Genomic DNA, 23,901 nt, shown 5'->3' with positions numbered 1-23,901 from the left:
ACAAATTTTGGTATGCTGTATTTTCATTCAATTCAGAATATTTTTTTAATATTCTTTGGCATGTCCTTTTTGATCCAATGATTATTTAGAAGTGTGTCATTTGTAGTTTCCAAGTATTTGGACATTTTCCTGTTAGTTTTCTGTTATTGCTTTCTAGTTTGACTTCATTGTCATCAGAGAACACACTTTGTATGATTCCAATTGCTTTAAATTTGCTAAGGTTTGTTTCATGGCTCAGGATATGGTTTATATTGGAATATGCTCTGTGGGGGCTTAAAAAGGATTTGTAGTCTGCTGTTTTCATGTGCAGTGCTCTGTGAGTTTTGGCTGGATCCTGTTGGTTGAGGTCTTGTTGAGTTCTGTGCCCTTGTTCATTTTTTTGTCTAATTGTTGTATCAATAGTTGAAAGAGGGATATTAAAGTCCATGTGTAATTGTGGATTTGTCTGTTCTATCAGTTTTTACTTCATATATTTTTCAGCTCTTTGGTATTTATACATTTAAGATGCTATGTTTTCTTAGTCGATTAACCGTTTATCATTATGTAATGTCCCTCTCCCGTTTCTGATAATTTTCTTTGTTCTAGAGTCTCCTTTATCTGATATTAATATAGCCATTCCTACTCCCTTTTGATTAATGTTTATATGATATAAATTTTTAAATCTATTTACTTTCAGCTTACCAATGTCATATTTGAAGTGGATTTTATGTAGGCCCCACATAGTTGGTCATATTTTTTAATCCACTCCATTAATATCTTTATTTTAATTGGTATATTTATGCCATTTCCATTTAATGTAATTTTTGATATTTTGGGGCTTAAGTCTACTATTTTACATATTTACTTATTTGTTTCTTTTCTGTTTTTTTCTCCTTTCTCTGATTTTTTTTTTCACTTTAACTTCCTGTGGGTTGTGTAGGCATTTTTCGAACTCCATTTTTATTTATTCATAGTGTTTTGATGGATCTTTGTATCATTTTTTCAATGGTTATTCTAGGTATTATATTATATATACATAACTTATCCCAGTCTGCTGGTATTGACCTTTTACCAGTCATGTGAAGTGTAGAAACCTTGTCTTTTTTCAAGTAACTTTACCACATCTGTGTATATTTGTCTTAAATATTTCCTCTCTATATATTTAGAACTACACCAGAAATTGTTATAATTCTTCAACCATCAAACATAATTTAGAAAACTCAAGTGGAGAAGTAAGATATATTACATTTAACTACATTTTTATGCTTTCCACCAGTTTTTCTTCCTTTCTGAAGTTCCAGGATTCCTTCTTTTCATCATTTTCTTTCTGTTTAAAGAAATTCCTTTAGTCATTCTTTTAGAATAAGTCTGTTGGTGGAAAATTCTCTTTTAATTTTACCATATCTGAGAATGTCTCGATTTTCTCTTCATTCCTGAAAGATATTTGTGCTCAGTATAAAGTTTTGGGTTGACAGTTCTTTTCTTTCAAACCGGAAAAAGGTTGTGCCATTTTCTTCTGGCCTCCATGGTATCTGATTAGAAATAAACTGTCATTAGAATTTTCTCTCTGTAGGTAAAATGTCATTTCTCTCCTACTGCTTTTAAAATTTTTCCTTTGAGATGAGTTTTCTAAAGTTTGACTATGATATCTCTTCATGTGAATTTCTATGGGCTTAATTCTTTGGGGTACACTCATTTTCTTGAATCTATAGTTCACATCTTTCACCAAATTTGGGAAATTTTTGAGCATCATTTCTTCAAGTTCTGACTCATCACTAGATCTCCTCTGACACCACCCCAGAGAGAGACGAGAGTGGTGCCTCCATACTATCAGGTGGGGTAGGAAGTCCAGGCTTTTCTTGTGTTCTCCATTGATATCACAGAGGGGGAAGGATTCATTACCACCTGTTAGAAATGATTATCTCTCTTTCCTACTTGGCTTTTTCTCACAGAACCCTGGCTTGTGATGGGGTGGGGTGAGCATTGGGGCATGCTGCTACATCTAAGAAAGGTGGACAGCTTGGCTCCCCACTTGGCCTTTGCTGACTTAAGTGGAAGTGGAGCCACAGTTTTTTTCTGTGGTATTTATCTAGAGTAGAGCAATTGTTGCATACGCTTTCTATCTTTGAGGCTGGCCTTTTCCTTTTCCTTTGGCTAGAGAGGGCAGGCTTTGTTGGGACTATTTTGTTTGTATCTCTTGGTATTTGTATGTTTCTGGATTCTTTTGGCTCCATGTCTGGATATATGAGGCAAAAAGAAAACTCAGGGAACTCACCACTGTGTCCTTGAGTCCCACAGTCTGTTGTCCACCTACCTTCTCTCTACCTTTCAGTGTCTTCTAATGCTGGTCTATATACAACTTCCAGAAATTTTATCTGTACAAAGAAGGAAGCATAGGGAAAAGGTCATCTACTCCATCTTCCTGTAAGCACAGCCATCATGGATTTTTATCCTTTGTCCCTCATGTCCCATTCATCTGCCTATAACCTTGCTTGAAAGGATATGATCTAAGAAGAGAGTAATAACCAGATCCTCCTTTAAGAGTTTGGTTTTATTTTCTGCCTTCATTATATTCAGACAGTGGAAGGTTTTATTTGGATATATGTCCTCCTCTTGTCTATCATTCCTCTTTCTCTGGACCAGATCCCTTGGGTTGAACTTTAGCTGCTAAGCCCAGTTTCATGAATAAATTTCTCTGAGCTTCTTAATGAGACTACTTTAAAGTCCAGCTTTTCCCACAAAAAGACTCTATGTGGGGTTGCTGATAAAGCATGTATTATTGTTCCTGTTCATAGTTAGTGTTCAGTAACTATGTTTTTTTTGCCATTATTGTGGTTACTAAAGTCTCTATGGGTAAGTGCCCCTAGAGAATTAAGAATTCCTAAAGTTTGAAGGCTTTGAGATTTACATGTCCCTAATTTTTTATAGGAAAATTTGCTTTAACATATAACACACACAAAATACTTACAAATAATCTAGCCCATATTAAGCATTCAGTATATGTTAGTTGCTTTTTCTTTACTTTCTACTTTTAGATAGTAGCCATTTGTTGAATTGAAGTCTTTAATATAGAGGCTGTTCCCTCTGATGCTTAAGAACACAAGCTCTTATGTCAAGAAGATGAAGTATCAATCTCAGCTCTGATACACAGTAATTGTGATACTTGGGCAGGTTATTTAACTTCACTGTGCCTTGGTTTTCTCACCTATGAAGTGAGAACAATAATAGTAACTACTGAGAATTAAATGAGCTAATACTTACAAAGAGCTCAGAAGAGTACCTTACATACACACATGCTCAATTAATTTTTTATTTTATTTCTGCTTTTTACTATTCTATAACATTGTATTTAAGAAAATTCCTTAGAGTCAAGGACTATGTCTTATTTAAGTTTGTATCCTCAGAACCTAGCACAATGAACGGTACCTAACAGACATTAAATGTTTCAATGAACTCATGTAGGAATGAGTAACTGAATCAACTTACCTAGAGAGGAAAATCTTAGAGGTAGCAGAAAGTAAGTAGTCATTTCTGACTAATGGAGTTCCCCAGGTATATTAGAAATAACTTTGGAAAGGAGTTCATTTTATGTGTTTTTTATTTAGCCTTAGCCCTCACCACCATTGGGCCGCCTACGGAGTTGATCACTTCTGAAGTTACTGCCAGAAGCTTTATGGTTAACTGGACTCATGCCCCAGGAAAAGTGGAAAAATACAGAGTTGTGTATTATCCTGCCAGGGGTGGAAAACCAGAGGAGGTAATATGGAGACAATATATTCAAATCATTATTTTCACTCTTTCAAGTCTTCCACAGTAGTGAGGACAAGACAGAAATGTATATATAAGGAGATAATTCTGTCACAAACATTTAAAATTATTTGACTTAATACATTTCCCATGTCCATGTTGTTCTCCCATCTCTCTGGATTATGGTATTTACATCTTCTCCTCCAACCTCCATCAAATAACCCCCAGAACAGGTCATGTGTCCATTTCTAACACAACTTTTAACTTTTTTTCATTTTGAAATTAATTAGTTCCAAAGCAAAAGGAATCAGTAGTCAATTAGCTGGCTCTAACCCCATTTTGCTATTCAGGTGTCCTTTCTACTTTGTGAGTGGTCTGAATTTTCTGCTTTAATGAAGACTGTGTGTTCCAAATTATGTGGTCATGGAGTACTCCAGAGTTTGGGATTTTCCGGACATTTGTGGAGATTAGTGCAATGGACAAGCCATAGTAAAGCATCTGTGGCTGGCCTTTTGCAAGGGTTGGCCATGAGAGGAGAGAACGCCTATTGCCAAATGATGGGATCCTTCCCATTTCGTACCTTTGATACAGCAACCCACAGGGAAGACTTGAAAATGTGATGAAATCTCTCTTTATTTTGAAGTGCTCAACTTTTGTTGTTCTGACCTCTGACTGATCACAACATGTTTCATAATTTTTGTCTGTATAATGACAGGATTTATGGAATTTTTTTAAAGTGTTAGAGAAGTAGATCATAGAGGTTTAAATCATCTGGCCTAAAAAAAAAATCAGAGTTATTCCAACAGTTCTATCTCTTTCATGACTAATGAAACTTTTAAATGCTTCCCAAATCTCCGTGGAAAAATATTACATGTCAACAGTTATTCAGTGGATGTCATTAGGGTAGCTATGACCTGGGAATGACACACTTACCATTAGATATGAATTAATAAGGGACTTATGGATATAGTCCATAAAAACACATCACTTCATGTAGAAATTCAAGGATAATTGACTGACACAGTGGAAAAGTGGATGTGGCACAAATAAGAAAATACCTAGTGAAATTTTCTTGCTGGGGTTATTTTTGCTTTTTGGTTTCAACTTTACATGTGAGATATTCCCTACTCTCATTCCTTGAATTGTTCTTTAAAAAAAGGTGGTGGTGAATGGACGTGTATCTTCTACAGTGTTGAAAAACTTGATGTCTTTGACTGAATATCAGATAACAGTCTTTGCAATATATGCTCACACTGCCAGTGAAGGCCTACGGGGAACTGAAACAACACGTATGTATTGAGTCATACCCCACTTCTGACTTTGCACAGCACTGCTTGGGTAGCCTTTCCTAAAATGGAATTCTGCTCAGGTTCTATTGGTGGAACTCCTGAATCAAATTCTTAGGAGATAGCTGCCAGACTTCATGCAGTACTGATCCATGCTATAGTTGCAGTTTGCAGGTGCTACATATTGGGAGAAATATTGTAAAACTCTGGTATGTTTTAAAGAAAGCAACCTTGGTGGTGAAGGGCACAAAATGCATTTGTTCATTTAATAAGCAAATATTTAGTGAATGCCTATTACGAATGTAGCACTGGGCTTGAATTTGTTGGTAGATGTAGAGAAGGAACTCCATAGAATCAAGTTCTCTTGCCCAGTAGAATACCAAGGAAATAATATTACATCTATTTTCATCATACATATCATTGTAATTAAAACAAGCTTCTAAATACTAATAATTTCTTACCAGAGCATGATCATAGCATACACACACACACACACACACACACTCACTCACACACATTCCTAGACACTCAGAGAATCCCGAGAAAAGATAATCCTAAAAAGCATGATCACCCACTCATTTTGTTATTTCAAACATTAATTGAGTTCCTATTACACGCTAGGCACTATGCAGAGTTGGTCTAAAACCTCTGCCCCTGAAAGAATAATAGCAATGCAAACAACACCAATAACAGTGTGCCAAGCACTATAGTAACTTGGATTTATCTCTGACAACAATTTGCAAGGTAAGTTCTAACACTAATGCTTTGCTGAAATATTTTAGCAACAATCCTCACCCTTAAGGAAGATTTAGTCTAGAAAAGAAGGGAATGCAAACACAGTGCAGTGGCATGTTACAGGTGTGCCAGTATGTGTGACAGGGAGAGTATAAGCAAAGCCCTGAACTTGACATTGTCATTGGAAAAGCAGACAAGGCCAGATTACAGAGGGCCTAGAATTATATTTGAAAACAACATTTCATAGTTTTCACTGGCATTATTTAAGCCAGCAACTTGCAATTTATTCTTCATCTCTTTCTTCCTACATCTCAAATACGGCCAGTCTTAATTCTTGATTATTCCATTTTCTCCAACTCTATTGCTACTAACTTAGTCATGTCTCATCACTTGTCTGATTGAATGTTTCAGTGGGCATTTATTCATTCATGTATTTGTTCATCCAGCCATCCATGCTGTCATTTATTAAGTGACCCAATGACTATTTTAGTGGCTGCTGCATTCTGATGGGCATTAAACAATGGTCAGAATAGTTTCCCTGCTCTTGACTGGCTCCCAGAGAAATGTGCCCATTGTTGTAGTGGGATATAAGAAACTTAAAAATGTCATTCCTGTTTTAAACATTCACTATGTTTACCCTTCCAGAAGGGGCTTCCATGGCTATGTGAACAGATTTAAGGATGACTATTATCTAAAAAGTAAACTCTATGTACTTAAGAGACACTAACACATAGATACTTTGAAATAAGCAAGCATACTGATAGATGGCTTAACAGTAAAATAGTAATCTCTTGCAGTTGCTTTACCCATGGCTTCTGACCTTGAACTGTACGATGTGACTGAGAACAGTCTAAGGGCAAAATGGAACGCAGTGGCTGGAGCATCAGGATACCTGATCCTCTATGCCCCTCTCACAGAAGGTCTGGCTGGGGATGAAAAAGAGGTAACCACCTACTTCTCCTAGAGTCCTAGAATCTTTGACTTGCTTAAAATAGATTTTTCTACCATAAAAATTTAATGGATAAAATCTTAAAAATGCACATTAGCAAAAGGAAAAAACATCACATAATCTCACCACCTGAAGATAGCCATTGTTAACATTTAGTTAGCAGTCTTTTCAATGCATTTTTAGCACAACAAATGGGAATGGTTTTGTACTCTTCTGTGTTCGTTTTGTTTATTATATTCATTTGTAACAGCTTTATAGTTATCCCATTGTTGGTTTATACCAGGTCATGTTTCATTAACTTCATGTTATTGGGCATTTAAATTACTTGCTGTATAAATATGCTTTTGTGACCATTCTTAACATATAACTTTGCATGGTTGTCTGATGATTTCCTTAGGGTGAATTCCAAAAAATGGAGTTTCTTTTTTTGAAGGGTATGCAAATTATTAAGGCTTATTCTAGGTATTACCAAATGACTTTAGAGAAATCTGATGTAACTTAATTACTGTATGTAGTTCACAAATGACTGACTTGCCCTATGTGCACTGACTTAGGCATGTTTTTTCTTACTGATTTGAGAGGTAGACATATGTATCCCACTGATGTGGATTTTTTTGTGTTTATCCTGTTTTAAATGGTGCAATTTTTACCTTCCAGTGATCTATTTTAGTCCTCATTTTTAAATTACAGGGAACAATGACTGTAATATAAATATCCAGGGAATAAAGAGGAAATGCTTATGACACTTGGTAAGGCAGCGGAGTGGATAGGAGAAAGTTCAGAACTCGATTCTTTAACAATTGTCTAAAACCTGCCTGTGGTGACAGAAATCTTTAGGGCCAAAAAGATGGTGAATCTCAGTGTCAAGACCAGGGCATCGGTAACATGGGGTCTTTTTATTCCAAGGTTTAGACAGCTTTTTCCCATTGGCATTTAATGTTGATCTGAACTATTTTAGCAGAAGGGAGACTTAAAAATGATGCTAGAAAGATACTCAGCTTCACTAGGAAAATAAAAAATAAAAAATAAAGGAATACCACTTCACATACAATAGATAAGCAAACAGTTTTTACAGTGTAATAATAGTACATATTATGAACCTGTGGGGAAATAAAACCACTCACATGTAAATGGGTACAGCTGCCTTAAAGAATAATTTGATATATTTCATCACATTGTAGATATATACACTTTTTTGGAAATATGGGGAAACATCCTGCAAGAATTTTCCAATGCAAGCACTTGATTAGAACAAAACATTGCAAAGAGTGACATATTTATACAAAAAAATACCATAAAGGAATTAAATAATGTCAACTGTGTCCCTGTGTATCAACATGGATGAATTTTGAAACATAGTGTTTACAGAGAAAAGAACTGTAAAAATATTGTTTTGTCCCCATTTATGTTCATTATTAAACATACAGCACTGTATATCATTTACAGATGTGTATATTATATGTGTCTAGAAATAAAAACATGGATCGTAATATACTCATCAATATTAGGGTAGAGGTGGTAAACAGAAAGAATGAGAAAGAACTTCTGTTTTATCTGAATATTTTAGGTCTTTTATAAAATAAGATATGAAGCCAATATAATAAAATGGTGATGTTTGTTAAAATTTGAGTAGTGGGTGCATCTGGGAGTATTCTATTATTTTCTCTACATTAATATTATATATGTTGAGCTATTTCAAAATTAAAAATTGTAATTTGACAATAACACTGGCAGTTGTGTGACTTAAAACTGTTTATGGAGATACTTTTTTTCCTTCCAAAACAAAAATCAAACCATGTTGTCATGCAATTGTCATACAACTGAGAATGTTGGCTAGTCTGACTGACTCCAAAGGTCAGGAAAATAATCAGACCAGAATCAAAAAGCAAATTGTCACATGAGGTGTCAAGGTGGGTTGATCTCTTCTGAGTCATGGAAGGGAATTGCATTCCAGGTGAGCCAAGCCCCTTGGTTGAATGGGGCAACAAAACTGGTCCAGCTCAATTCGACTTGAAGTGGGCATTCAGCCAGAGGGCTGGTTAGAATTAGCCAAGCAGTGAAAGATGCCCACTTGGCCCTGCCCCCAGCAAGCTGGCCTGGAGCTTACACTCTTTCTAGAGAGCATTTCTGATTCGATTCCATCCACACTCTTCTGGGGACCAAATATTTGACGCTGTTATTCTGGCTGCAGTTGCCACTTGTCCAGATGTGAAGAGTTATCCTCCAGCAGCACACATGGGTACGTTCCATTTTATATGGTTCCCTAACATCTGTTCCTAATATAAAACAATGAAAAAATTATGGTTGAAGCCTGTTTGGCAGAGGGGTTGTGAAGGAGACAAAATCATACTCCATGAAGTCTCACCTTTATTCAGTTCCACTGTGATCGACATGAATAATACACATTGGCCAATGATCTGATAATGTATGTTCTTTTCAGATGAAAATTGGAGAGACCCACACAGATATTGAACTGCGTGGTCTGTTGCCCAATACGGAATACACAGTTACAGTTTATGCTATGTTTGGAGAAGAGGCCAGCGATCCTGTTACAGGACAAGAAACAACATGTGAGACATTCACTCATTCAGATGAAATATTGTAATAAAGGCTCAAATGAATGTTGGGATTCTGAATTGTTAAAACTGGTTTAGGTTGACACCTCTTAAGAGCTTAAGGAACTTAAGAAAATGTCCATTTTATTTAGGAGAAGAAAATGTATTTACTCTGGTCTTGTTACTATTATTTCTTAGAGAAAATGTTTTATGTGTGATTTATTTAGTCATTTATATTTCTCATGGTATTTTTTTTTATGTAGAATTTGCATATCTAATCAAATGTATTGATTTCTTCCCCTAGTACCTCTGGATTATTTTTTAAATTTTGTATCAGGGTACATACAATCAAAATGCACAAATCTTAGCATACAGCTTGATGAATTTTGAGTGTATGGAACTCATGTAAACCGTTGCCGAGATCAACAGTCTTGTTATTATGAGTCATATGGCTGCTAGAATTGAACTTCAGCATCCTTTAGATGGTTCCACCAGTGTCTTTGACTAAATCCAAATGCTAGATCAGAATATTGGTGCAAGAACATGGGCTTTGGGATCAGATCACCCAAGATGTTACCAAGACCGAAGTCAGATTTTAGCTGAGTGACAATGGGCAAGTTATGTAACATTTTTTAGTTTGTAGAAGGAACAATAATCTCACAATGTGTGGTTGATATAGGATCATCTGTCATTCACTCAGAGTGCTCATTTCTTTACATTTAAAATATATGTGCAAGACCCTTTCCTATCATTTGTAGTTGGCTTAAAATAAAAAAGGTCCTAGAAAATGATGTCCTGGGTACCTATTCCTGAGACTGGAATTTTTATGCACTAAGTAAACGAGACATGGTTCCACCATCTTGTCGAATTTAACTGAACTCCAGAAAAATTTAGAGCAATGAGTACATAACACTGAATTATATTGCGAGCAATGAGTACATAACACTGAATTATATTGCTTTTCCCTTTCCTACACTTTATCTCCAGCCCCTTAAGTATTAAAAGAGTTACAAAGTCTTTTAGGCTCTTTATTGGCAAATAATCAACATGTATTGGGTTAATGAAAAGAATTGGCCTTGGGGTGAGAGAGCATCATATGTTGTGGCTATGGCTGAGTTGTTACTAACTTATCTTCTAAGATACTATTTATCTATCTTTTCAATCTCTATCAGCACCATATCATAGGTTTTCAAATCAATTGACCAATTGCCTAATTAAACTCTAACTGCTCTTCTGCTCCTACTGTGGCTGTGGCCAAGTTATCTCAATGTCGATGTAATGGGGAGAATTGTAACTCTGTCCTTACAATCTAGTGTAAGGATTTAATGAGACAACATGTGTTACATCCCAGACTCATAGGAAACAATAGTACACCTTTACAATTGTTTTTACAGTACACCTGTAAAATCTCATAAAACTCTTAAGGATGATTGACAAATTCTGGTCTGTTGAATCAGAAGGGGGGGTCTTTGAGAAAGTGCAAAAAGCTGTGGAATTAATAGGAATCGCAGAAATACCAACATCTCTTTAAATACTTTTAAAGCTACAGCACAATGTTTATTTCATCTCACAAAGCCACTGGAATTTACCCAGAGGACTCCTGCTCACTGATTTAACAAATACTTAGTGAGAACCTGCTATACTGGGGATAAAACCTGGAACAAAATTAACCCCTAATCCTGTGAGATTATCGTATATGGGGTAAGAAAGTAGGCCAATAAATCTGCAGTAAAAATAAATAGAGAAGGCTAGGTGGAATTGGATGGAAGGATTATTTTACAAAAGGTGGCCATGGAGAGCCTTACTGCGAAGGTCGCATATGTTCAGAAACCTGTATCTTGGATGACTCCAAGGTTGTTGGCCTGGGCAAAGGGCAGAGTGGGCTTTCCATTTGCTCAGAGGAAGAGGCTGAGGGACAAGACTGGGAGAGGTGGCAGCAGTTGGTAGTTCAGGTTTGGACATGTAAAGTTGGAAATGCCTATTAGATACCCAAGTGGAGGAGGCAGATGGACATTACCCTCATGTTGTGGAGTGGAGAACTAGAGTGACTTTGCTGGCACCATGTGATAGTTCAATGGAATAGCTAAGATTTCATTTCAGGTGTCTTGGTTTTTGATCCATTGGGTTTCTTATTTATATTAGTTTATAATAATAGCATTGACTGGAGAAGAAAGGCACAAAAAATCTACCTAAATCTTATTTATTTTTAAGCATGTGTAGGTTATTTCTACTATTCATGCTCTACAAGAAAACTTGTATGTTATTTTTTTTCTTCATTTGATTGTTAATGTTCTTTGTTATAAGTCAATTGGGGGAACTTTCTCAAATGTAAATAGCTCAGGAGTCAAAGATGCTGGTTTGTTCTTTTTGTTTACTTTTCTTACATGTATGTTATTTAAATTTTTAATTATTTTCTATTCCATTTACTGCAAAGTACCCTTAAGTCCACCCAGAAACCTGAGAATCTCTAATGTTGGCTCTAACAGTGCTCGGTTAGCCTGGGACCCAACTTCAAGAAAGATCAGTGGTTATCGAATTGTATATAACAACGCAGATGGGACTGAAATCAATGAGGTAAGCTGTGGAACATAATGTGGATTTTTCCGGTGATTGTGTATTAGTTTTGTATAGCTGCATAACCAATCATCCAAAAACACAGTGCCGTCTATGGCCATACCACCCTGAACGCGCCCGATCTCGTCAAAAACACAGTGCCTTAAAACAATACTAATTATTTATTTTCTTACATAGTTTTTGTGGATCCGGCATTGGGGCTTGGATGTGTAGTTCTGGCTTAGGGTCATATATGAGATTGTAGCCACATAGTGGCTGGAGTTGGAGCCATCACAACAGTTTATACAGGGGTCTGGTGCCTGGTCTGGGAAGGCAGGATTGATTGAGAGCTGGAGTGTCTGTAACTCTAAGCAGACTCTTCACATGAGCCCGCCAGCATAGCAGCTTAAGAGGAGGTAGGCTTTTTTCATGTTGGTTCAGGAGTCCCCAGACATGTGTCCAAAGAAATAGAGAGCTAAGTGGCAGCTGTGTCACCCTTAGGAAGTCATAGAGCATCACCTCTACCACACTCCATTGGTAGGAGATGCCACAAGTCCCTGCATCAGTTCAAGATAGGGAGGAATGGCAGTCCCACTGCTGGTGGGAAGTATGTGGGATGGGGGATTTATGTTGATGTAGCCATCTTTGGAAAATATAATCTGCCCCATGGGGACGGATGGGGAAGTATGCATTATAATAGAAGCAGTAAACTAGAAATAGTGTCGGTGTTATCCAGTTTACCCCTCTGCTTCTGAGTAAACTGGCATCTGAAAAAATCTTAGATGAGCTTGAATTAAAAACTGAATTAATTCAAGTCTTGTAGGAAAATACTTTCAAATGATAGAATTTACGGAAACCCAGGAAGACCCAGTACCTTGCATCCAGGGATTAATGCTCTTCAGAAATTCTTTCCTTGGGAATATTTTTTGGCAGGATAAATAGCAAAGTTATTTTTATTTATTTTTCCTTATCTTGGTCCAATGAGCTAAGAAAAAGAGGGAAATATGTTAGATTACATCACTTCTAGTTTCTCACCAAATAAAGAAAGTATTTTCATAAAATGAGGCAGACATTTTCATTCAGTTAAATTTAAGCAGTATTTTGCAGAATGTACCCTTGCACAGGACATTGGGTAATGAATGAACAATAACTGCACATATACTAACAATACAGAAATAATGTTCAATATCTTCCATTAAATCTTCATGAATCCCTCGGGCAAATAATTCTGATGAAGCTGGAGTCATTTGGACTAATTTTTGCTTTGCTTTTGGAGACAGGAGTCTAGACTGGTAAAAAGATTGAAACTAAAAACTGAGCAATCAGTGTCTTTTTTTTCCAGTGACAAATAAACTACTTTATTTTAAAGGACCTTGAGGGTATTATACTAAGTGAAATAAGCCAGGCAGAGAAAGACAAACACCATATGCTTTCACTTATTTGTGGACTCTAAAATCAAAACAAAACCAAGTGAAAAAAACAGCAGTAGATTTCATAGACACTGAGAAGTGACTGGTGGTTACCATGGGGTAAGGGTTGTGGGGGTGAAGTAGGTGAAGGGGATAAAGAGGGACAAAATCTCAATCATAATATAAATTTTTCATGGGGCTGAAAGTACAGCATAGAGAATATAATCAGTAGTTCTGTAACATAGTCCTACGTTGACAGATAGTAATCACACTAGGTGGGGGTGAGGATTTAAGAATGTGTATTAACTGTTGAATCACTATGTTGTAGACCTGAAACTAATATGATATTGTATTTCAACTATACTTCAATAAAAGAATAATAAAGAGTCACAAATTCAGCCATGCAGGAAAATCAGACAGATAATGTAAGGAGTGAAGCTTGCTATTAAATGTGCAGAAATAGTCACACCTGCAAAGAAACACACTCACCTGTTTTTTCTTGAAACAGGAGGCTAACTTAGAATATATTTTGTATATTTCATATTCCCATTTTTGGGACATGGATATAGAAAAAAATTCTCTACTGAAAGAGAGACAACAATTCTAGACCAACGACTATCGACAGTGGACAATGTGCTACAGTGACAGGGACTCTAGGGCATGGTGGGGACTGAGGTGCTGGGGAGTACATACATGTTCAACTGAAATGCAGCCAGGATCCACTTCTGCAGATTGTTGCTGCAAAGAAATCTAGGCGGGGGCTGCCACATCTTGTGACCCTTGATCCTGTGACCAGGAATTTCTATTTTTATGTGAAACTTACCAATTTAAAACTGTTGACTATTGAATGACTGAAGTAACACAACTGTATTTAGTGATAAATATCTGTTCACTGCAGAGCATCCAACTTTGATAATAATTTTTCATAAAACAAAAATAAACAGTCACATATATATAAGTTTTATTTTATTTTATTTTATTTATTTATTTTTTTGAGGGCATCTCTCATATTTATTGATCAAATGGTTGTTAACAACAATAAAATTCTGTATAGGGGAGTCAATGCTCAATGCACAATCATTAATCCACCCCAAGCCTAATTTTCGTCAGTCTCCAATCTTCTGAGGCATAACAAACAAGTTCTTACATGGAGAACAAATTCTTACATAATGAATAAGTTACATAGTGAACAGTACAAGGGCAGTCATCACAGAAACTTTTGGTTTTGCTCATGCATTATGAACTATAAACAGTCAGTTCAAATATGAATACTCATTTGATTTTTTTTTTTTTTTAATAATTATTTTTTATTGAAGGGTAGTTGACGCACAGTATTACATTACATTAGTTTCAAGTGTACAACACAGTGGTAGAACATTTATATACATAATTCTAGGTTCCAGCTATCACCCTACCAAGCTGTTACAATATCTTGACTATATTCCTTATGCTATACATTACATCCTGGTTACTAATTTATCTTACCATTGGAAGTCTGTCCTTTTTTTTTTTTTTTTTTTTTTGTGAGGGCATCTCTCATATTTATTGATCAAATGGTTGTTAACGACAATAAAATTCTGTATAAGGGAGTCAATGCTCAATGCACAATCATTAATCCACCCCAAGCCTAATTTTCGTCAGTCTCCAATCTTCTGAGGCATAACAAACAAGTTCTTACATGGAGAACAAATTCTTACATAATGAATAAGTTACATAGTGAACAGTACAAGGGCAGTCATCACAGAAACTTTCGGTTTTGCTCATGCATTATGAACTCTAAACAGTCAGTTCAAATATGAATACTCATTTGGTTTTTATACTTGATTTATATGTGGATACCACATTTCTCTCTTTATTATTATTATTTTTAATAAAATGCTGAAGTGGTAGGTAGATACAAGATAAAGGTAGAAAACATAGTTTAGTGTTGTAAGAGAGCAAATGTAGATGATCAGGTGTGTGCCTGTAGACTATGTGTTAATCCAAGCTAGACCAGGGCAATAAAACATCCACGTATGCAGAAGATTTCTCTCAGAACAGTGGGGGTGAGGTTCTAAGCCTAACCTCTGTTGATCCCCAATTTCTCACCTGATGGCCCCCCTGCGACTGTGCCTGTCTTAGGTTGTTCCTCCCTTGAGGAATCTTACCCGTCTCTGGCTAACCAGTCATCTTCCGGGGCCATACAGGGAAATGTGAAGTTGGTAAGTGAGAGGGAAGCCTTATTGTTTGAAAAGGATAGCTTTTTATTTCTTTGCATATTTATGCCCTGTAGCTTCTATGCCCAGCATTTGTCTTGAGGTATCTTTACCACTTGGAGGAGTTATGATACTCGGTAAATTTGATATGAGGCACGAATTCTATTTAAGGGTTGTAATTAGGAAGGAAGAAGAAAAGTTATAGAAGTAGCAGACGGAAGAAAACATGGGAAGATTGATTATTTCTTTGACATATCTTCTTGTAGAGTAACTTCAGCATATATAGGTTTTAAGCTACTACTTAAATTGCGCACACACATTAACATAATAGGAGTATAGTTACATAACCAAAGCATATCTGTAATTACCAGCCATCTCCAGTGAAACCAAGAAAACCATTAAGGCACCTTAGGCATTTGTGAAAACTTATCTATGATATGGTGGATATTGTCCAACTGAACTTGAACAGTCTGAGAGAAATCAGACAAATTAAAACAACCCATTCCTGGGGACTGTTCACATGCCATATGTTCTTTTAACAGTAAATAGTCTGTAGTTGTAAGAGTTTGGAGTGCTACAATTTGCACTTCTCCAAATTCTTGGTTGAGTTCCAACAGTATAGATCCAGTCAAATTTGTTGTTTTACTGTATGCACAGGCCAGCTTAGATATCTCCTTCCTCATTCCAATGGCAAGTCCAGGAACTGGTGGGATGTGTGCATCTACAGCTGTAGCAGTGCATGGATCTTTGTTGGGGTTTTTTGATGATCATCTTCTGGCATGAGTCTTCCAGAGAGTGCAGATGTTGGAAGTTCGTTTTCATATCGTATCTTAGTTCATTTTCGGGGTAGCCCAATTAGGCTTTGATCCTCTGTATAAACACAAACAGACCCTTTGCCTACACTTTTATATGCCCTTTATACCCTTGTGTAGAACTCGTTGGAGGTTACCACACAGGAACTGCCCTTTTTTTTTTTTTTTTTGCTTTGTTTTTGGTATCACTAATCTACACTTACATGACGAATATTATGTTTACTAGGCTCTCCCCTATACCAGGTCTCCCCTATAAACCCCTTTACAGTCACTGTCCATCAGCATAGCAAAATGTTGTAGAATCACTACTTGCCTTCTCTGTGTTGTACAGCCCTCCCTTTTCTCCTACCCCCCATGTATGTTAATCTTAATACCCCCCTACTTCTCCCCGCTTTATCCCTCCCTACCCACCCATCCTCCCCAGTCCCTTTCCCTTTGGTACCTGTTAGTCCATTCTTGAGTTCTGTGATTCTGCTGCTGTTTTGTTCCTTCAGTTTTTCCTTTGTTCTTATATTCCACAGATAAGTGAAATCATTTGGTATTTCTCTTTCTCCGCTTGGCTTGTTTCACTGAGCATAATACCCTCCAGCTCCATCCATGTTGCTGCAAATGATTGGATTTGCCCTTTTCTTATGGCTGAGTAGTATTCCATTGTGTATATGTACCACATCTTCTTTATCCATTCATCTATTGATGGACATTTAGGTTGCTTCCAATTCTTGGCTATTGTAAATAGTGCTGCGATAAACATAGGGGTGCATCTGTCTTTCTCAAACTTGATTGCTGCGTTCTTAGGGTAAATTCCTAGGAGTGCAATTCCTGGGTCAAATGTTAAGTCTGTTTTGAGCATTTTGATATACCTCCATACTGCTTTCCACAATGGTTGAACTAACTTACATTCCCACCAGCAGTGTAGGAGGGTTCCCCTTTCTCCACAGCCTCGCCAACATTTGTTGTTCTCTGTCTTTTGGATGGCAGCCATCCTTACTGGTGTGAGGTGATACCTCATTGTAGTTTTAATTTGCATTTCTCTGATAATTAGCGATGTGGAGCATCTTTTCATGTGTCTGTTGGCCATCTGTATTTCTTTTTTGGAGAACTGTCTGTTCAGTTCCTCTGCCCATTTTTTAATTGGGTTATTTGTTTTTTGTTTGTTGAGGCGTGAGAGCTCCTTATATATTCTGGACGTCAAGCCTTTATCGGATGTGTCATTTTCAAATATATTCTCCCATACTGTAGGGATCCTTCTTGTTCTATTGATGGTGTCTTTTGCTGTACAGAAGATTTTCAGCTTAATATAGTCCCACTTATTCATTTTTGCTGTTGTTTTCCTTGCCCGGGGAGATATGTTCAAGAAGAGGTCACTCATGTTTATGTCTAAGAGGTTTTCGCCTATGTTTTCTTCCAAGAGTTTAATGGTTTCATGGCTTACATTCAGGTCTTTGATCCATTTTGAGTTTACTTTTGTATATGGGGTTAGACAATGGTCCAGTTTCATTCTCCTACATGTAGCTGTCCAGTTTTGCCAGCACCACCTGTTGAAGAGACTGTCATTTCGCCATTGTATGTCCATGGCTCCTTTATCAAATATTAATTGACCATATATGTCTGGGTTAATGTCTGGATTCTCTAGTCTGTTCCATTGATCTGTGGCTCTGCTCTTGTGCCAGTACCAAATTGTCTTGATTACTATGGCTTTATAGTAGAGCTTGAAGTTGGGGAGTGAGATCCCCCCTACTTTATTCTTCTTTCTCAGGATTGCTTTGGCTATTCGGGGTCTTTGGTGTTTCCATATGAATTTTTGAATTATTTGTTCCAGTTCATTGAAGAATGTTGCTGGTAGTTTCATAGGGATTGCATCAAATCTGTATATTGCTTTGGGCAGGATGGCCATTTTGACGATATTAATTCTTCCTAGCCACGAGCATGGGATGAGTTTCCATCTGTTAGTGTCCCCTTTAATTTTTCTTAAGAGTGACTTGTAGTTTTCAGAGTATAAGTCTTTCACTTCTTTTGTTAGGTTTATTCCTAGGTATTTTATTTTTTTTGATGCAATTGTGAATGGAGTTGTTTTCCTGATTTCTCTTTCTGTTGGTTCATTGTTAGTATATAGGAAAGCCACAGATTTCTGTGTGTTGATTTTGTATCCTGCAACTTTGCTGTATTCCGATACCAGTTCTAGTAGTTCTGGGGTGGAGTCTTTAGGGTTTTTTATGTACAGTATCATGTCATCTGCAAATAGTGACAGTTTAACTTCTTCTTTACCAATCTGGATTCCTTGTATTTCTTTATTTTGTCTGATTGCCGTGGCTAGGACCTCCAGTACTATGTTAAATAACAGTGGAGAGAGTGGGCATCCCTGTCTAGTTCCCGATCTCAGAGGAAATGCTTTCAGCTTCTCGCTGTTCAATATAATGTTGGCTGTGGGTTTATCATAGATGGCCTTTATTATGTTGAGGTACTTGCCCTCTATTCCCATTTTGCTGAGAGTTTTTAACATGAATGGATGTTGAACTTTGTCAAATGCTTTTTCAGCATCTATGGAGATGATCATGTGATTTTTGTCTTTCTTTTTGTTGATGTGGTGGATGATGTTGATGGACTTTCGAATGTTGTACCATCCTTGCATCCCTGGGATGAATCCCACTTGGTCATGGTGTATGATCCTTTTGATGTAGTTTTGAATTCGGTTTGCTAATATTTTGTTGAGTATTTTTGCATCTACGTTCATCAGGGATATTGGTCTGTAGTTTTCTTTTTTGGTGGGGTCTTTGCCTGGTTTTGGTATTAGGGTGAAGTTAGCTTCATAGAATGAGTTTGGGAGTATCCCCTCCTCCTCTATTTTTTGGAAAACTTTAAGGAGAATGGGTATTATGTCTTCCCTGTATGTCTGATAAAATTCCGAGGTAAATCCATCTGGCCCGGGGGTTTTGTTCTTTGGTAGTTTTTTGATTACCGCTTCAATTTCGTTGCTGGTAATTGGTCTGTTTAGATTTTCTGTTTCTTCCTGGGTCAGTCTTGGAAGGTTATATTTTTCTAGGAAGTTGTCCATTTCTCCTAGGTTTCCCAGCTTGTTAGCATATAGGTTTTCATAGTATTCTCCAATAATTCTTTGCATTTCCGTGGGGTCCGTCGTGATTTTTCCTTTCTCGTTTCTGATACTGTTGATTTGTGTTGACTCTCTTTTCTTCTTAATAAGTCTGGCTAGAGGCTTATCTATTTTGTTTATTTTCTCGAAGAACCAGCTCTTGGTTTCATTGATTTTTGCTATTGTTTTATTCTTCTCAATTTTATTTATTTCTTCTCTGATCTTTATTATGTCCCTCCTTCTGCTGACCTTAGGCCTCATCTGTTCTTCTTTTTCCAATTTCGATAATTGTGACATTAGACCATTCATTTGGGATTGCTCTTCCTTTTTTAAATATGCTTGGATTGCTATATACTTTCCTCCTAAGACTGCTTTTGCTGTGTCCCACAGAAGTTGGGGCTTAGTGTTGTTGTTGTCATTTGTTTCCATATATTGCTGGATCTCCAGTTTGATTTGGTCATTGATCCATTGATTATTTAGGAGCGTGTTGTTAAGCCTCCATGTGTTTGTGAGCCTCTTTGCTTTCTTTGTACAGTTTATTTCTAGTTTTATGCCTTTGTGGTCTGAAAAGTTGGTTGGTAGGATTTCAATCTTTTGGAATTTTCTGAGGCTCTTTTTGTGGCCTAATATATGGTCTATTCTGGAGAATGTTCCATGTGCACTTGAGAAGAATGTATATCCCGCTGCTTTTGGATGTAGAGTTCTATAGATGTCTACTAGGTCCATCTGCTCTACTGTGTTGTTCAGTGCTTCCGTGTCCTTACTTATTTTCTGCCCAGTGGATCTATCCTTTGGGGTGAGTGGTGTGTTGAAGTCTCCTAGAATGAATGCATTGCAGTCTATATCCCCCTTTAGTTCTGTTAGTATTTGTTTCACATATGCTGGTGCTCCTGTGTTGGGTGCATATATATTTAGAATGGTTATATCCTCTTGTTTGACTGAGCCCTTTATCATTATGTAGTGTCCTTCTTTATCTCTTGTTACTTTCTTTGTTTTGAAGTCTATTTTGTCTGATATTAGTACTGCAACCTCTGCTTTCTTCTCACTGTTGTTTGCTTGAAATATGTTTTTCCATCCCTTGACTTTTAGTCTGTATATGTCTTTGGGTTTGAGGTGAGTTTCTTGTAAGCAGCATATAGATGGGTCTTGCTTTTTTATCCATTCTGTTACTCTGTGTCTTTTGATTGGTGCATTCAACCCATTAACATTTAGGGTGACTATTGAAAGATATGTACTTATTGCCATTGCATGCTTTAAATTCGTGGTTACCAAAGGTTCAAGGTTAGCCTCTTTAGTATCTTACTGCCTAACTTAGCTCGCTTATTGAGCTGTTATATACACTATCTGGAGATTCTTTTCTTCTCTCCCTTCTTGTTCCTCCTCCTCGATTCTTCATATGTTGGGTGTTTTGTGCTGTGCTCTTTCTAGGAGTGCTCCCATCTAGAGCAGTCCCTGTAAGATGTTCTGTAGAGGTGGTTTGTAGAAAGCAAATTCCCTCAGCTTTTGTTTGTCTGGGAATTGTTTAATCCCACCATCATATTTGAATGATAGTCGTGCTGGATACAGTATCCTTGGTTCAAGGCCCTTCTGTTTCATTGTATTAAATATATCATGCCATTCTCTTCTGGCCTGTAGGGTTGCTGTTGAGAAATCTGACGTTAGCCTGATGGGTTTCCCTTTATAGGTGACCTTTTTCTCTCTAGCTGCCTTCAACACTCTTTCCTTGTCCTTGATCTTTGCCATTTTAATTATTATGTGTCTTGGTGTTGCCCTTCTTGGATCCTTTCTGTTGGGGGTTCTGTGTATTTCCGTGGTCTGTTCGATTACTTCCTCCCCCTGTGTGGGGAAGTTTTCAGCAATTATTTCTTCTAAGATACTTTCCATCTCTTTTCCTGTCTCTTCTTCTTCTGGGACCCCTATAATACGGATATTGTTCCTTTTGGATTGGTCACGCAGTTCTCTTAATATTGTTTCATTCCTGGAGATCCTTTTGTCTCTCTCTATGTCAGCTTCTATGCGTTCCTGTTCTCTGATTTCAATTCCACCAATGGCCTCTTGCATTCTGTCCATTCTGCTTATAAACCCTTCCAGAGTTTGTTTCATTTCTGCGATCTCCTTTCTGGCATCTGTGATCTCCCTCCGGACTTCATCCCATTTCTCTTGCGTATTTCTCTGCATCTCTGTCAGCATGTTTATGATTCTTATTTTGAATTCTTTTTCAGGGAGACTGGTTAGGTCTGTCTCCTTCTCTGGTGTTGTCTCTGTGATCTTTGTCTGCCTGTAGCTTTGCCTTTTCATGGTGATAGGAATAGTCTGCAGAACTGGGACGAGTGACGGCTGGAAGAACTTCCCTTCTTGTTGGTTTGTGGCCCTCCTCTCCTGGGAGAACAGCGACCTCTAGTGGCTTGTGCTGCGCAGCTGCGCGCAGACAGGGTTTCTGCTTCCTGCCTGGCTGCTATGGAGTTAATCTCCGCTGTTGCTGTGGGTGTGGCCTCGCTCGGGCAGCTACTCCAAAATGGTGGAGTCGCGTTGGAGCAGGAGCTGCTGGGAGGCTATTTATCTCCGTAAGGGGCCTCCCTGCTCCCTGCAGCCCAGGGGTTAGGGTGCCCAGAGATCCCGGATTCCCTACCTCTGGATTAAGTGGCCCGCCCTGCCCCTTTAAGACTTCCAAAAAGCACCTGCCAAAACAAAACAACGACCACAAAAAAAAAAGAAAAAAAAATTTTTTTAATTAAAAAAAAAGAAAAAAAAAAAAAAAGGTGGTCGTTCGTTTTTCTTTATTCTGCGGTGCCAGCCTCAGGCCTCTGCTCACCGGTCTTTCTGCCCTGTTTCCCTAGTATTGGGGTCCCTATCCCTTTTAGACTTCCAAAAAGCGCTCGCCAAAACAAAACAGCAAAAAAGCAAAAAAAAAAAAAAATGGTCGCGCGCTTTTCTTATGCCCTCTGTCGCCCAGCCTCCAGTGCCCGCTCACTGTTCTTGCTGCCCTGTTTTCCTAGTATCGAGCGCCCTGCACTCTGGCTCGGATGGCTGGGGCTGGGTGTTCAGCAGTCCTGGGCTCCGTCTCCCTCCCGCTCTGCCTGCTCTTCTCCCGCCGGGAGCTGGGGAGAGGGGCGCTCGGCTCCCGCGGGGCCGGGGCTTGTATCTTACCCCCTTCGCGAGGCACTGGGTTCTCTCAGGTGCGGATGTGGTCTGGATATTGTCCTGTGTCCTCTGGTCTTTATTTTAGGAAGGGTTGTCTTTGTTATATTTTCATAGATATATGTTGTTTTGGGAGGAGATTTCTGCTGCTCTACTCACGCCGCCATCTTCAGCCTCATTTGATTTTTATACTTGATTTATATGTGGATACCACACTTCTCTCTTTATTATTATTATTTTTAATAAAGTGCTGAACTGGTAGGTAGATACAAGATAAAGGTAGAAAACATAGTTTAGTGTTGTAAGAGAGCAAATGTAGATGATCAGGTGTGTGCCTGCAGACTATGTGTCAATCCAAGCTAGACAAGGGCAATAAAACATCCATGTATGCAGAAGATTTCTCTCAGAACGGGGGGGTGAAGTTCTAAGCCTCACCTCTGTTGATCCCCAATTTCTCACCTGATGACCCCCCTGCGACTGTGCCTGTCTTGGGTTGTTCCTCCCTTGAGGAATCTTACCCGTCTCTGGCTAACCAGTCATCTTCTGGGACCATACAGGGAAATGTAAAGTTGGTAAGTGAGAGAGAAGCCTTATTGTTTGAAATGGTTAGCTTTTTATTTCTTTGCATATTTATGCCCTGTAGCTTCTATGCCCAACTTTTGTCTTGAGGTATCTTTACCACTTGGAAGAATTATGATACTCGGTAAATTTGATATGAGGCACTAATTCTATTTAAGGGTTGTAATTAGGAAGGAAGAAGAAAAGCTATAGAAGTAACAGGCGGCAGAAAACATGGGAAGATTGATTATTTCTTTGACATATCTTCTTGTAGAGTAACTTCAGCATGTATAGGTTTTAAGCTACTACTTAAATTGCGCACACACATTAACATAATAGGAGTATAGTTACATAACCAAAGCATATCTGTAATTACCAGCCATCTCCAGTGAAACCAAGAAAACCAGTTAGGCACCTTAGGCATTTGTGAAAACTTATCTATGATATGGTGGATATTGTTCAACTGAACTTGAACAGTCTGAGAGAAATCAGACCAATTAAAACAACCCATTCCTGGGGAATGTTCACATCCCTTATGTTCTTTTAACAGTAAATAGTCTGTAGTTGTAAGATTTTGGAGCGCTACAATTTGCACTTCTCCTAATTCTTGGTTGAGTTCCAACAGTATAGATCCAGTCAAATTTGTTGTTTTACTGTATGCACAGTCCAGCTTAGATATCTCCTTCATTCCCATGGCAAGTCCAGGAGCTGGTGGGATGAGTGCATCTACAGCTGTAGCAGTGCGTGGATCTTTGTTGGGGTTTTTTGATGATCATCTTCTGGCATGAGTCTTCCAGAGAGTGCTGATGTTGGAAGTTCTCTTTCATATCGTATCTTAGTTCATTTTCGGGGTAGCCCAATTAGGCTTTGATCTTCTGTATAAACGCAAACAGACCC

At 37.9% G+C, this 23,901-nt stretch overlaps 1 protein-coding gene across 4 annotated transcripts in view; it reads left to right on the top strand.

The window, feature by feature from the left end:
- COL14A1 (collagen type XIV alpha 1 chain) overlaps positions 1 to 23,901 on the top strand; it is a 239,414-nt gene that overhangs the window by 96,158 nt on the left and 119,355 nt on the right. For all 4 annotated transcript variants that reach the window (XM_036876369.2, XM_036876368.2, XM_036876370.2 and 1 more), the window contains exons 10-14: positions 3,585 to 3,736; positions 4,886 to 5,015; positions 6,545 to 6,690; positions 9,137 to 9,266; positions 11,686 to 11,825. In XM_036876369.2, coding sequence (XP_036732264.2) covers positions 3,585 to 3,736; positions 4,886 to 5,015; positions 6,545 to 6,690; positions 9,137 to 9,266; positions 11,686 to 11,825 — 698 coding nt within the window. The remainder of the gene's footprint in view (positions 1 to 3,584; positions 3,737 to 4,885; positions 5,016 to 6,544; positions 6,691 to 9,136; positions 9,267 to 11,685; positions 11,826 to 23,901) is intronic.

The sequence above is a fragment of the Manis pentadactyla genome, chromosome 3 (assembly GCF_030020395.1).
Source record: "Manis pentadactyla isolate mManPen7 chromosome 3, mManPen7.hap1, whole genome shotgun sequence".
Lineage (NCBI taxonomy): Eukaryota > Metazoa > Chordata > Mammalia > Pholidota > Manidae > Manis > Manis pentadactyla.
This window is presented reverse-complemented; position numbering and strand designations above follow the sequence as displayed.